A 15,284-nucleotide genomic window follows, 5' to 3' on the forward strand; every position below is an offset into this window, starting at 1 on the left:
TTACGGAGATATCCCCGGGACATTGTGTGTAAAAGTGAGGCCCCGGGAAATCCGTCATCGCCCGCCGCGCACCTACTGGCGGGAGTAGCACTCCACTACTACTACTCCCCGCGCTCCCCGCAGCCATTTTAAGGTCTTTGTGCTTGTATATGTGCGTCTGTGTGTGCGCCAGGAGAGAAGCCAATTTCCCTGGAGAGCAACCCCAATATGCCCTGAAATCCTTCTTACTCAACACATCCACACATATGTGTGCTTGTTCTGATTCCAAGCGCTCCAAAAGCTCCTGAGGAGAGACTGGAGCGCGTCTGGAAGTGGTGCAACACACACACGCAAACCAGAAGAGCGTCGTATGTGTGTAGGACGGCCACAGTGAGATGGGGAGGGAGGAATCATTGCGTGACGATGATTCATTTTCACTCTCTATCGCATCGCGGTTTTCTTTTTCCACCCCACCACATTACCGTTCGGAGAATTTTTCTATCTTGAAAAGGTTTCCTGCTCGTTTATGTTTTTTTTTTCGTCTTTTTTTCTGTGGCTACGTTATCTAGCGAACCGAGCGAGAGCGCGGTGTTGTCCTCCTCCAGCGACCTGAAATCACCCGTCCATCTTCCTCGCGTGTCTCGCACAAGCTTTTCAGGGAAGAAAGGGCGGCGGTTTTCTTCCTTTTTCACAACCTAGGGAGGAGATGGCACCAAGGTGTATCTCACTTAGCACGGCCTTAGGAAACCGCGGGGTGTTTTGTGTCCACGGCAGGCTTGGTGGCTGCCGAATCGACCAACCTTTACATTGATTTTCCAATGTTAGGTCCTCCCTTTCTTGGCGGCTCGTTTGGGATTTTGGTTGCTCCGTTGCATGCGTCCTTTGTTTGGAGGGCAAAGAGGTCTGGATTGAGGGCGGGGTGAGGCCTTTAATGGAATTAAATTTGTTTTCTCAACACATTCTACCCTCCTCCGCTCCCATCCCTTCCCTGAAACATCCTGACGATGTTATATGGCTTCTGGAGATGGAGAAGCAACTCACGAATCTGAGTCGTGTCGTGTGCGTTCTTACTTTCCGGTGCATCTTCTACACTTCGCGCAGCAGTAGAGTCGTCACCGCGCATTAGGGTGACATCTTGAACATTGGACGTGTATTGCAAGTCTGTTCCAATATTGAGTCACCCCTCTACTGCCTTTCGAGTAAGTGACAACGAACGTTCGTTAGAGCCCCCACTGTGCGGAGATATAGAGAGGGAAAGAGAGAGAAAGAGGGAGCAAGGTGAGCCGAACGTGGGGACTCACTGCTGTCATCAACATCAATTTTGGTGCGGTTTCTCATCAATTTACCATCCACCCCTCCCACCCATATCGTGCCCCAGCGCACTCGATGAGTGATTACCATCTAAATGAACTTCAAATTTGTAGCTGCTTATCGTTATCGCGGCGTACCCGTGTGCGATCTACTGCCGCTGAATGTGTGTTTGTGCTCAGGGGAAGGGTTTTTTTCGCCTCATCTCGCGCAGTACGTGTACCCCGCTTCTCTGTTTCCTGCGATCCCAGACACGCTTCGTACGCTACTGGGCGCAGGGTTGCGTTTTTGATAAGCGAGGAGAGGAACTCAGCCAGCACGAATGCCGGTTCGTACCATTGCAAAGCGAAAAATGCTTGAGTGCTAAAGCCCAGAAGCCAGAGCCAGAGGGCGAAAGGTAAAAGCCCCGAACGATTGTCACTGTGCTGGGCTGTGGCTCCACACGAGTGGCTGGCAGCACTGCCGCTGGCTGTGATTGTGGATCCATCCCTTCTTCTGGCCGGTGGGGCGCACTCTCTCGTGCGCGAAGATGGCGGACATCGGCGATGATGGACTTGCTGTGCTTATTTTATACGTCTGCATGTGTAAGCGTGTGTGTGTGCGCGCGCGCTCTTATGGTTTATTATTTTATTTTTCCAGTGTTACCCTTCGCCGACAACTTCATCATCATTCGACGGTCGTCAGTCGGGCGTTACGGCGCTTAATGCTCGCCGTTAATCTTCAATGATTTTTCTCTCCTCGTGGCTGTTTGTCTTCAATCGCAATTTAACATTGAACGGCAGAAAATGGAGGGGCAGAGATGATGAGGCGCTGTACGAATTGATTACTGGACATTCAAACACATACACACACACACATACACAGAAGAATTCGAGAGGTCGAGAGACACACATCACACCTTTTACACACCGCAGCATGCGATAAGACGGATGTGCACAAACGCGGCGTGACCTCCCACTGTGAGGTTTGGGGGAGGGGGTGGATAAGCGTTGGAGGAAGTGGAGGAATTGGAATTGGGAAAGATGTCGACCGAAGTGTCCATACAGTTCGAGGACACACATTCACACACCACAGAGCAAAATGGCGCAATTCGATGCAATTCACTGTACTACTTGATGTTTTTGATTTCTGTTATTGAACGAGGACTCGTGTTCTCTGCGCGTGTGTTCGTCAATAGTATGGATAAAGATGAATGAGGCTGACTTATCAATTGGTTGCTTTTCTTTCTTTTTTTTCATTTTGCTTATTTTCAGGAAGACATCTTCAACATTTCTAACAATCAAATTGAAAACATTGCAAAAAAAAAAACTCTGAAGAGTAGTAGTCCCGTTTTGGGAAGCTCACAATAATCATGGACGTTGAAAGTAGTAGCGTGGTGAGTGCTGCCCCCACGACAACTCCCATCGGACTTGGCACCACTGACGGTGGGTATCTGTGTGCGGTGGTCAAAGCCGAGCGGCCGGAGGGCACAGAGTCACCGCTAAGCGCCACAGAGCACTGCGCAGCCGATGGGATGGCGTTAGCGTCGGCGGAAGCAGTATCGTCATCATCGTCTCCGGCCGACGCGCTCGAGGTCGCCAAACATTCCGCGGACAGTGGCGATGAGGAAGTCGTCGGCAACAGCAACAACAGCACGGCGGCGGCACTGCTGGCCGAAGGACACAGCCGCTTTCATCAGGCCCGACAGCAGCGCCACAGTAGCAGCAGCAGCGGCGGCGGCGGCAGCGGAAGCAGCAGCAATCGGCAGCGGGGCGAGCATCTGCACCAGCTCACCGACGACATGCTGCGGCGGAAGACGATGAACAACAACAGCAGCACCGTGCCGAACAACAACAGCAGCAGCAGCAGCAACCGCGGAGGTGTCGGCAAGCGGTCGCTCGAATCGACGGCGGAGATGCTGCTGCAGCAGCAGCGGCGCCAGGCCGCGGCTGGCGGCTCCTCCACGGTTGGCAAGCAGCAGCAGCAGCAGCAGCGGCGCGCCGACGACGAGGACGAGGAAGACGCCGAGCGGACGACGCCGGCAAAGACGCCCGAGTACACCTGCCCGATCTGTAACGCGGTGTCGCACACGCAGCGCGCCTTCACCGATCACCTCCGGCTGCACAATGCCGAGTCCGAGTCGGCGGCGACGGCCGTCGCGTCCGCCATCTTCTGCTGCAAGATCTGCTCGAAGGTGCTGTCGTCGGCGTCCTCGCTCGACCGGCACTTGCTGGTGCACACGGGCGAGCGGCCGTTCAACTGCAAGTACTGCAGCCTCACGTTCACCACCAACGGGAACATGCACCGGCACATGCGCACCCACAAGTACCCGTCCGGGCGGGACAGCTTCGAGAGCGATGCGGGCGGCGTCGGCACCGTCGGTACTGGTGGCGGCGGGTCCTCGTCCGATGGAAGCGGCGGCGGTGGACACAAAGCTGGGCGTGGACGCGGTGGTCCGCCGGCAGGTCGTCACTATCGCAAGAAGAAGGAGGAGGAGGAGGTGGACGAGGACGAGGAGGCCGACGAGGAGGAGGACTATCGGCAGCCAAAGAAGAGGAAGCGCGCCCTGTTTGATGCCGGCGAGCAGCAGCAGCAGCAGCAGCAGCAGGACGAGGACGAGGGCGAGTTCGAGGAAGGTGACGAGGAGCTGGTCGGTGGCGGCAAGCGGAAGGCGACGCTGGGAGGCGAGCGGACCGCGCAGCAGTACCGCAAGGTGCGCACCATCAACAACAACCTGCTCGAGGGCTCGGTGGTGGAGAGCGGCCAGCGCTACTGCTGTCCGGTATGCGTGCGGAACGATTTCGCGAGCATGCTCAGCCTGGAGCAGCACCTCGACCGGGAGCATCCGACCATCCCGGCCAAGTGCCGGCACTGCGAGATCGTGTTCCGCAGCCACAAGGCGCTGAATGCGCACCGGTGCAGCAACAACAACTACCAGAACATTACGCCAGGCTTCAAGGATCTCACGTTCGTCGACTTTTCCAGCGAGAAGTTCCCGCTGATCGCGAAGAACCTGTGCGAGCAGAGCATCCGGACGCCGGTGACGAGCCAGAAGTACGAGTGCGGCCGCTGCTACCGGGCCTTCCCGTGCTCCAAGACGCTCTCGATGCACTCGGCCGACTGCTGCGGAGCGGGCAGTGGAGAGCGCGGTGCCGCCCACGCCGGAGGGCGCCGGCGCAAGCGAGCACCGAGCGAGTCAGACTCGTCCGATGTGTCCGGCTCGGATGTGGGCTCGGGCTACGACGGGCGCGGCAATCATCGAGCCCTGGACGAGGAGCAGCAGCAGCAGCAACAGAGGCATCAACAACACCTCGAGGGGCACCGAGCCGGTCAACAAGGACAGCAGCAACAACAGCAACAGCAGCAACATCCCGTAGACCTACGCCGGGAGGACTTCTTCGCCAATCTGGATCTGCAGAACCGCTCCAGCACGGTGTCGGAAGCCCCGACGACGCCCTCCTCCCTGGACAAGTCGTTCTCGTCGCCAGTGCCGGCCCTGAAGCAGGAACCGCTCGCTTCGCCGACCGGTGCCGGCGCGACCTCCACCGCCCTGCCCTCCTACTACTCCTCCAACATGGCGCTCTACCACGCGCACCAGCAGCAGCAGCAGCAGCACCAGCAGATGGTCGACAGCGGCAAAGATCTGGCCGACATTCAGTCCATCCTGAACGTGACCAAGCTGGGCGGAGGCGTCATTGGCCGCCAGCTGGACGGGGGCAGCCAGACGCCCCTGTCCGGCCTGCTGGACGCGGCCCTGCTCAAGGACGGTGCCGGCAGCGACAGTGGCATGTACGCCCACTCGACCGGGTCGCGCGACGAGCCGGAGGAGGCGCAGGACGCGTTCACGGCCGAGTTTCGCCGCATGAAGCTGCGCGGCCAGTTCCCGTGCCGCATCTGCACCGCCGTCTTCCCGAACCTGCGCGCCCTCAAGGGCCACAACCGGACGCACGTGTCGGCGGCCGGCCCGGGCCCGTACCAGTGCAACATGTGCCGGTACGTCGTGAGCGACAAGGCGACGCTCGTGCGCCACATGCGCACACACAACGGTGACCGGCCGTACGAGTGTGCGATCTGCAACTACGCGTTCACGACCAAGGCGAACTGCGAGCGGCACCTGCGCAATCGGCACGGCCAGACGACGCGCGAGGACGTGAAGCGCGCCATCATCTACCACCCGTCCGAGGATTCGTCCTGTGACGATCCGCTCAAGAAGCTGCAGCTGTTCAACACGCCGCCGCTCGACGGTACCTACACGCCGGGGACGATGCTTGCGGGCAGTGGCGGTAGTGGCGGTGCCACCTATCAGGACGAGCTGGCCGAGGCGCGCAGCAGCACGCCGCTGCCGTCGCAACAGCTCAAGGACATGCTGATGCCGCCGCTGCCGCTTAGCTTTGTGCATCATCATCATCATCCCCTGCTCGACACCAGCCTGCTGCTGCAGACGCCCCCGAGCGGGGGCGGCAGCAACGGTGCCGGCGGTGCGTTCGGCTCAAGCGTGGCCGCCAAAATACAGGTGAAAAGCTTGGAAAAGCTGAACCAGCTAACGCCCCCGCAGGACGAGGACGATGCGCTCGACGAGGACGACGACGAGGGGCAAGAGGAAGAGGAGGAGGAGGAGCAGGAGGAGGAGCAGCACGACGGCGGCGGCGAGCCGTTGGAGCAAAAGCCGACACTGTTGGGCCAGAAGGCGTCGGCAGAGGACGCAGCCGTGCCGTCGCACCGTGCCGGAAAGCAGTCGGCAGTGGAGGCCGCGACCGTGCACCCGCGGCCAATCGATCTGAGTATGGATGCGCTCGATCTGAGCAAGAAATCGACCGTCGCTGGCAACCGCAAGGCCGCCGCCACCGCCCCGACACTCTCGACCGACGGTGAGGAGGAGGACGATGACACGATGGCATCCCAGCTGCACCAGCTGCGCCACCAGCAGCGCAGCCACAACGGGGTGGAGGGCGAGGCGCGCAAGCATGCGGCCAGCGGCGGCACCAAAGCTCAGCAGCCGCTGCCGAAGGAGCCGACCGAGCTGGACGAGGGCAGGGCGGAGCTGCCTAAGCTTTCCAAGGTCAATCTCGCCCAGCAGCAGCAACAGTTCCAGCTGTTCAACGACACGTTCGCGAAGCTCGATCCGATGAACTTCTTCCAGTTCTACCAGCTGTACAACTCGCTGCAGCTGCCCTCCTTCCCGCTGCACGCGTCCCCCTTCCTGCAGAACCACATGCTGGCGGGGTCGGCGGCCGCGCTTGGTGAGCTGTTGAGCAAGGACTTTGGGCTCGGCGCACTGCCGAACCTTGCCGCAGCGGCGGCTGTCTCGGCAGCTGCCGCTTCGACGGGCGGCAATGGCGGCGGCGGCGGCGTCGGTCGCAATCCCCACCATCCGCTGCTGGGGAACCCGTTCTACCCACCGCCGCTGACTGATACGCCCCCGAACAGCGTTACCAAGTCGGGCGACTGTGTCGAGCTGGGGACGGCCGCCACCGTGCCCACGCCGAAGCAGCTGCTAACGCCTTCTTCGCCCTCGCCGCTGGCGACACCGATCGACGGCGGTAGTGGGTCGTGCGGTGGCACCACCGGCCTGACCAACAAGCAGTTCTCCTCGCTGCAGCAGCAGCAGTCTCGCGGGGCCAGCGGGTCGCCCGTCTCCTCCTCTGCAGCACTGGCGGCGGCGGCCGCTGCGGCCGCTGCTGCCAGCTTTGGCGTCTCGGCCGGTGGCGCTAGCGGTCCCGGTTCGGCCGGCGTCGGTCCAGTGAAGATGGTGATCAAAAATGGCGTCCTGATACCGAAGCAGAAGCAGCGCCGCTACCGCACCGAGCGGCCGTTTGCGTGCGAGCACTGTTCCGCGCGGTTCACGCTGCGCTCGAACATGGAGCGGCACATCAAGCAGCAGCACCCGCAGTTTTGGTCCCAGCGGCAGCGCGGCGGCCATCTGATTCGTCGCAGTGCCGGCGGCGGTGGAGGAGGAGGAGGAGCAGGAGGAGGAGGAGGAGGAGCAGGATCCGGTAGCAACAGTAGTGCGAGCATGGTGGCGGCTGCCAACAGCTCCGTCGGTTCGCTGGTGTCCGCCCTCCAGGGCGCTTTCGGTGGGGCAGGCATGCACGGTGGCAACGCCGGAGGCGGCGCGGGCGCCATCTCAGACCAGGTGAAGTACGCCATCCTGGCCCAGCAGTCGGGCAAGGGGTCGGGTGCTATGCGCGGTAGCGGTGGCAGCGGCAGTGGGCAGGATGCGAGCCATCTGAACCCACTGCTGCACAACATGATCGTGCAGGGTGCGGCAGGACAGTGGAATCAGCAGCAGCAGCAGCAGCAGCAGCAACAGCGTCTGAACCACCATTACAGTCAGCACCAGACGCCCGTCATGTCGGCTGCCCTGGCCGGACGACGCCTGGCTGGTGGAGCGCGCGGCGAAACCGAAGAGGACGACGAGGAGGAAGACGATCGGGGCCAGGAGCGACCGTACGAGGGGGTCACACCGATCGTGGGTCAACGGTACCGTCGCCGTCGCCGCCGGCTGCAGTCGCATCTCGAACAGGACAGCGAGTTTCTGCGCCGCAGCTACGACGAGACGAACGCCTATCGAATGGCACTGAAGGAGGAAAAGGAGGAGGAGGAGGACGATGAGGAGCAGACAGTAAGGCAAGAACAGCGGGAGACACTGCTGGAGGAGCAGCAGCAGCAGCACTACGACCAAGAGCACGATGAAGAGGAAGAGGAGGAGGAGGAGGGTGCAGCACCAGGTGCGCTGGAAGAAGGCGACGAGGAGGACGAGGAGGAAGATGCGCAGCTCGTGATTGACGAGGAAGAGCGGGACGAGTGTGGGGAGAAGAAGATGGCGAAGTTGCAGATGCAGGATGTGCCGCCCACGCCAGCCACCTCGGAGCAAGAGCTCGGACCGACCGGCGGTAGCGTTGGTCACGAGCAGCAGCAGCACGGCAGCACCTTGAACCGCATCCTGAAGCAGAAGCTGGAAGAGCATCGCTCAATCGGGGACGCTGGGGATACTAATAAGGGGCAGGAACAGAAGCCGACAGTTCCGCAGCAGCTCGCAGGCAAGCCGTCGAAGCAGCAGCATCAATCGTTGGCGGCTACCGGTTCGGCCACCGGATCCCGCAAGGCATCGTGTGGCAGTACCGGCAGCGTGACCAATGCCGACGAAGCTGGCAGCGCGAGCAGCGACCTGGTGCCCGTGTCGAAGCTGCTCGACAACGCAACGAACCCCGCGCTGGAAAGCTACTTCAGGTAAGCAAATGGAAAAAAGCTACTGCAGCAAACATCGCTTTACTAACTCTAACCCTTGATTTTGATTTCCGCTTTTTGTGTGCGTGTGTGTGTTTTACAGCCGACCCGAGGTGCAGGTGCCACTGTCGCAGGATCACAGCGATGAGGAGGGCCTGGTGGCGTCCGGTTCCGCGTCCGAGAGCAACAACTCCGGCACGGACGACCCGAACCCGTCGGCGGTGGCCCTCGCGCACCAGGAGCAGAAGAAGAAGTCGGCCTACAGCCTGGCGCCGAACCGGGTCAGCTGCCCGTACTGCCAGCGCATGTTCCCGTGGTCGAGCTCGCTGCGACGGCACATCCTCACGCACACCGGCCAGAAGCCGTTCAAGTGCTCCCAGTGCACGCTGCTCTTCACGACAAAGTCGAACTGCGACCGGCATCTGCTGCGCAAGCACGGTGACGTCGAGTCGGCCGTCTCCATACCGGTGCCGATCGACGATCTGCTCGATCCGAAACCGGAACCGATCCCGGTGGCGGTGGCCGAAGCGATGTGCAAGATGATAACCGGTAAGGGCAGCCGGTCCGGTGCTTCTTCTTCGTCGGCCAGGACAGAGTCACAGCAGCAGCAGCAGCAACATCAGGCACTTCCGGTGGGCTCCGCAGACGAAGACGACGAACCGCAGGCTGACGCTTCCAACGAGGAGGCAAAAAACGAGCCAAAAAACGAAGGCAGTGGAAGGCGGGGAAGCAGCGTGGTGTCGGGCGATGCTGAGCTACCGCCAAAGTTTGCGGGCGACAAAAAGAATGGCAGTGTGGGAGGGCGGCAGCAGGTGGCAGCGCACCGGGAATCTGAGCAGCTGAAGGAAAATGGCGACGGCGAAGCGGAACCTGCCCGGCACCACCACCAGCCGGACCAGGAAGACGAGTCCGACGGTGCCGCCCGGGATACGGCGATGGAGGAGGAAGACGAGGGCAAGGAGGATGGCCGGTTATCGGCGGCGGGAGGCTTCTCCGATCTGCCGTACAAGTGCCACCTGTGCGATGTGTCCACCGCCGAGCGTGTGTCCTGCCTGGAGCACATCAAGCAGGCGCACCCGCAGGAGTTCACCACGCTGATGGCGAAGGTGTCGCTGGAGACTGCGTCAGCGTCGGCGACCGAGAGCGAGGCGCACACCGGCTCCCCGGACGACGACGAGAGTGGCACCAACAACAACAATAACAACAATAACAATAATAACAACAACAACAACGGTGGCAAGTATCTCGACTATGCCAATCGGAAGGTAGGTCTAAGGTCAGTCCTTACTTCTACTTCGTGCGGTCAGGCTACCGGGCGCCAGGCCATACAGGGTCGGCCGGGGGAGTCACTGGCGCGCGATCGTCACCCAACGATGTTGGGACATTGGGGGGAAAGCCTAAGCCATGCTAACGTATGCTTGTGTTTTGTTTTTTTTTTTCTCTCTCTCTCTCTCTCTTCCAACCAACTGTTTCACATGGCACATCTCGGCAGGTTATCTGCGCATTCTGTGTGCGTCGCTTCTGGTCGGCGGAAGACCTGAGACGGCATATGCGGACGCACTCCGGCGAGCGCCCGTTCCAGTGCGACGTCTGCGACCGGCGCTTCACCCTCAAGCACAGCATGCTGCGCCACCGGAAGAAGCACTCGACCGGAAGCGGCGGCGGCGGCAGTAATGGAAATGCCTCCCCCGCCTCCTCCTCCTCGTGTTCGTCCGGGCGGCGCCCTAGTGCGGCTGGCCGTCGCACCAACAACCACCAGCAGCCGGACGTCCGCAGAGGGCAGTCGAACGGGCACGACGATCCGAACAACAGCGGCACCGATCTTACCGACGACGACGAGTATGAAGACGCGGAGTGCTCCAGTCCACCAATGTCTAACCACAGCCACCAGCAGCAGCAGCAGCAGCAGCAGCAGCAGCAGCAGCAGCAGCAGCAGTACGACTATAACCACCATCTCCACGATACCGCTGCGGAGATCCACACGGCGTCAGCAGCAGCAGCAGCAGCAGCAGCATCGGCCCCCATTATTGGAGGCAAGCGCTACCATTCTCACTTCCAGCAGCCGCAGCAGCACTCGGAGCTGATCGGCAACCTGCTCGGCATCAGCGACCAGGGCATCCTGAGCCGGGTGCTGCTATCGTCCGCGTCCGAAGCTGCCAAGCTGCTCGGTGTGGACAAGTGAGACGCGGCTTGCTTGTTTGTTTGTTTGTTTTTGCTTTCTTTGTGTACATTACATTCCTTATCGTTAAGCTTAGCATGTAAGACACACACGGCGAAAGAAGAGGGCACAGTTTTAGCTACTACTTTTTAACACAAACGCAAAACACTCGATACATCGAAAATGACTCAAGCGTAGCGTGCGCCAACTTTGAAGAGAGAGAGAAAAAAAACGTTGTAGCGGTGCCTAGAAGTGCGCAAAGTATTGTATAAATATGTTTCTTTTTAACCATGGCATCCCACGGGGCCACAGATAGCGAGCACATTAGTTGAAGTGTACTAGTTATTAGATGGAATAGATTTTTTTTGTTTTATTATTATTAAAATTAATTGTGGTTAGATAATCGGAAAATGCACGCGCGTAGCATGCGGCATTCCCCTCCCCAAAAGCATAATCAAAACTAAAATATTACTTAATATATTTATACTCCTATATTCTAACTTACAATATATTGCACAGCTAAATATGATTACGCCTTGGGTTCCATTAGAGCACGTTTCTCGTATTAGGCGGAGTGCATGAAAGATCAAATAACCCAAAAGCGAGAAAAGGCACACTGATAGCAACATGCGTTGCTTGAAACGGTTTAATTTTGATAGCGCGTGCGGCAGTGTGTGAGCAAGCGTGCTATTTCCCTGCCCAAAGTAATTATAACTTTTTGTTGCTTGATTTTAATTACCCTAGTAAGATAGTGACCGCGCAATAGTGTGTGAGTGCGTAAGCTTCAAACGTTGCGTATCCTTATTTTATCTTTTGGTAGTACATTAGCAGCTTAGGGCGAAAATGTAACTTATTTCGGAACGTATCGAATTGTGGACACCAACAGAACATGTTGCACAAGCACACAGGCTAGGCCATAAAACAAAATGTAGGGAGAGCAGTACTGCTACTGCCTAGTTGCGGGTGTGGTTGCGTGCGTGAGAGTGAGTAGATGATCAAAGTGTCCTTTTTAAAGAGTTTTTTTAATATCTTATTTCTGCTGTTAAATATTTATTTGCGTTCCGTTTTATAAGGAAGATCGTCAACAAGAGTTTTTTTAACTGTTGTTTTTTTTAATATATAAATACTACCTAACTGATTATGCTAATAAGGAATATAAACGTACTTAAGGAAAAACAAAACGGAAACATAGTCGTAAAATACATAACTGACAACAATGCAGCTATAAAGACGTTTTAAGTTAAAAAAAAAAAGAACAACCAACGTGTCAATGAAATGTTTTAGCGACGTACATATAAATAACATACAAACGCACTTAAAATAAGCTCCGGAACAATCGGGATTTTGTTTTTTACTGCAAATGCTATCGAAGTGCCTATAACGTGTAAAGCGAGCCGGTAATAAGGGGATTTCCGTGTACTGATACATTTTTCATTAATTTCTGCCACCCCGTTATCCTCCTCTGCCATCATAAAGAAGTTTAAACGAAAACAAATGTAATATCTAACAATCGATTTGACAAGAGCAAAGAATATCTGCGAAGCATGTGCTAAGAGAGCCAACAAGGAACTGCTTGTTGTGCTTTGCCTAGATTTCAGGTTGTAGCAAGCGCAATATAATATTATGTAGCGAATGTGTGTGTGTGTGTGGGTAGGCCTGATACGAATATAGAGTAGGTGCGACAGCTAATAACCACATATAATGTAGATTTACTATCCTACCCTCCACCCCCCATCAACGTGTTAGTGTATAAAAGCGAAGGGAATAAGAAAACACGGAAATTAACGATCCTCATCCAAGTCGAGAACAGCGTTTTTCGTAACCGTATCGAATTAACTTATCAAAACACAACCGAACTCTCACTCTTATTGTGCACCAAGCCAGCCAGCCCGGGGTTTAATAAAAGGGAACAAACATATCCTGTTTACAATGCCACAACAAAACTTGAGTAGTGCTGATGTCCTGCATAACTAGGCTCTCTAGCAGATTGTTGGGAATCCCCTACCCCACGCTTCGGAAGAGGAAGTATCGTTCGAGTGAAAAAAAAAACTGGAACTTCTTCATATAATGCCAATACGAGCCAATAAGAGTACGAATAAGAAATAGTAGCAAGAAAGGATGTGGTATGTGGCGCGCGTGCGAGCGGGATGCGAGGTGTGGAAAAATACAGCAATACGACCAAAGGAGTAACTGCAAGGTAGTAGTGTGGGTGCGATATGGCAAACGGAATCGTGCTGATCGATCCCGATTAGCGGCATGATCATTAGTAAGCGAAACAAAAAAAAATGCAATACTTCTTATAACCCCCGAATATATTTAATTTGATGTGTTTACTATTTAGAAACTAAAGTCTTAGTACGCCAAACCTAATGCGAGAACCACACCGTTTTGATAGGAGGAACACGTGGCCAAGCTAGTGTATCGTAGGTCGCCTTTTGTTTACTTTGCAGTGCGACGGTGCGCCGTGTCATTAAGGATGTTTTAAAAAGCGATTATTTGTCTGTCTCTCTTTCTCGCACACAATTAAACAAACTATTCAGTATAGACAAACAGCCCAAAGATGAAGGAGAGCGCTCGTTGGGTGGGGGATGAGCCACGTGTTTGCTTTAGTAAGAGTGTCAGAGAAAGAGGTTTGACTGCACGTGGGACGATAAGAATTCACTGCAAGTGCCATTAAACTTACAACGACAAAACATGAAAAAACGAAGATGAGTCAAGATTTTTTTAAAGGGTCACAAACATGTAATGTGGCAAGAGAGCGCAATGATCTGTAAATTATATACAATGAATCAAAAATCTAATGAAAGGCAACACAAAATGAATGGATTTGTTATACCCTCCTGCAACGCATTACTCACAAAAAGCATACATGTGCGTATGTGTGTGCGTGTCCTACCTTTGCTCATACTGTTTGGGACACGGTTTGGTATTTCTCCTTCTCTCAAATAGACCACCTGCATCTCCGTGTGCTGTATGCAGCATGCAGTTTGCAGACACAACTTAGCTTGTAACGTTTTTCACTTAAGGTCTGGTCGTTTTAACACACATTATGCGTGTGTAAGTGTGTGTGTGTGTGTGTGTGCAGACATATGCTTCACTCTTATTTATGCCTTAAACATATTGTGTTCAGAGTCACTAAAAGAAAAATAAACCCGTTAGTGAAGAAAGGGTCAGGGCAAGAGCCGATTATAATTAAAATGTAATTTTCTCACATACATGAAAATAAGAGATGTAGTGGAATTGAGGTTAGAAACTGGAGAGGGACGCCCACTGTAACGTAGTTTGCCGTAGTGTAGTTGGAAGTAAAGAAATCGCCAATTCGGGGGTGGAAAGGAATGTGTTGCCAGAACACACAACGAGACACTTACGTGCATACCACAATACTAATCATATTCATGACGCTATTTATGATAAAAAAAGAAAACAGAATCAATAAAAGTAATCTATAAAATTGAGATGAGCATGTTCTCGTGTTGGTTTACTGTTACTTTAAAAAAATAACTTTTGAAATCATTTAATAACATAAGTGGTATAAAAGTGTAACGATCGCATAATCTTTATTTTAATCAAAATTGATATCTCTGACATGCCCATCCCTAATAGAAGAGTACCTGACATCTATGATAGGAGCACACGTAGCCAACAAGTCAGTTTTAGCTGTATGGAGTGGGTTGCAACAGAACATTTCGTAATCCCTTTGTTTGAATTGCCATTTGAAACAGTTTTTTTTTAATACAACGGGTCCCCGAGATACACGGTTATTGGGGACCGAAAACGGCCGCAAAATACCGTGTATCTCGGGGACCGCCTGTATTAAATTTTTGTAGCTTCCAACCGCCATTCCGTACTTTGAACTGTTTTAAAATTTCCCCACATTGACAGTAGAACAGCTGCTCTCTTTACATTCCAATGCATCTTCTCGTTGCACTGCATGCACAGCTTCAACAGCAAATTCGAGAGGAAAAAAACAGTGCATGAATGTAATTGATGATTTTAAACGTTTGCTGAAACCAAACATTAGATTGGTACCGAGCAGAACTATGTATGTATCGTTGAAATGCCTTATAAAACTGTTATACAGTGATCCAGCATGCCATTAGACCAGATTGTCCTAAAACGGCGCTTGACAGCCTGCCATCACTGTCAAAGTTTGACGTTTCACGCCCAGATGGTCGGCAAATGTGGTGCGACGCAAGGTACGTACATCGAGGAAATTTTGACGAACAAACTCACAAACGTTCATTTGGCACTCGAAACCAAAGTCAATGTTTATTGTTTGTTTGAACTGTTTATAGAGACTTTGGCTCCAACGAACCAAATTCAATGCAGGATACAGATCAATGCATGCCTAGGGAATTGACAAATGAAAGTAAGTAGAAGAAGTCTCGGTTGGAAAGTTGCCTCGTTCAGTTCATTTGTTTACATTTTGTATCGGATGCTGCATCCGTTTCATGAATTTTGGATTTTTTTTCTCAAAATTGTTATGGAAAACGATATTTTTCGATGATATTTCTAGTGCAATAATTATTTATGAGTGCCACACACCCAAAAACTACCACATTTCTGTGATATTGTGAAGAAATGGGCGCACCGAAAACAGTTAATTTTTAGTGAACCCCTTGAGCTTGAGAGC

General features: G+C 54.3%; 1 protein-coding gene across 7 annotated transcripts in view; it reads left to right on the plus strand.

Moving 5' to 3' along the window:
* LOC1270481 (uncharacterized) overlaps positions 1–14,106 on the plus strand; it is a 36,188-nt gene extending 22,082 nt beyond the window's left edge. For 6 of the 7 annotated variants that reach the window (XM_061643694.1, XM_061643702.1, XM_061643693.1 and 3 more), the window contains 3 exons: positions 2,541–8,496; positions 8,597–9,758; positions 9,986–14,106. In XM_061643694.1, the coding sequence (XP_061499678.1) occupies positions 2,639–8,496; positions 8,597–9,758; positions 9,986–10,675 (7,710 nt within the window). In that variant the 5' untranslated portion in view covers positions 2,541–2,638 and the 3' untranslated portion in view covers positions 10,676–14,106. Of the gene's footprint in view, positions 1–2,540; positions 8,497–8,596; positions 9,770–9,985 lie in introns of all 7 variants that reach the window. The other variant, XM_061643730.1, reaches the window with a different exon arrangement.
* The last annotated feature ends 1,178 nt before the right edge of the window (positions 14,107–15,284 follow it).

The sequence above is a fragment of the Anopheles gambiae genome, chromosome X (genome assembly GCF_943734735.2).
Source record: "Anopheles gambiae chromosome X, idAnoGambNW_F1_1, whole genome shotgun sequence".
Classification (NCBI taxonomy): domain Eukaryota; kingdom Metazoa; phylum Arthropoda; class Insecta; order Diptera; family Culicidae; genus Anopheles; species Anopheles gambiae.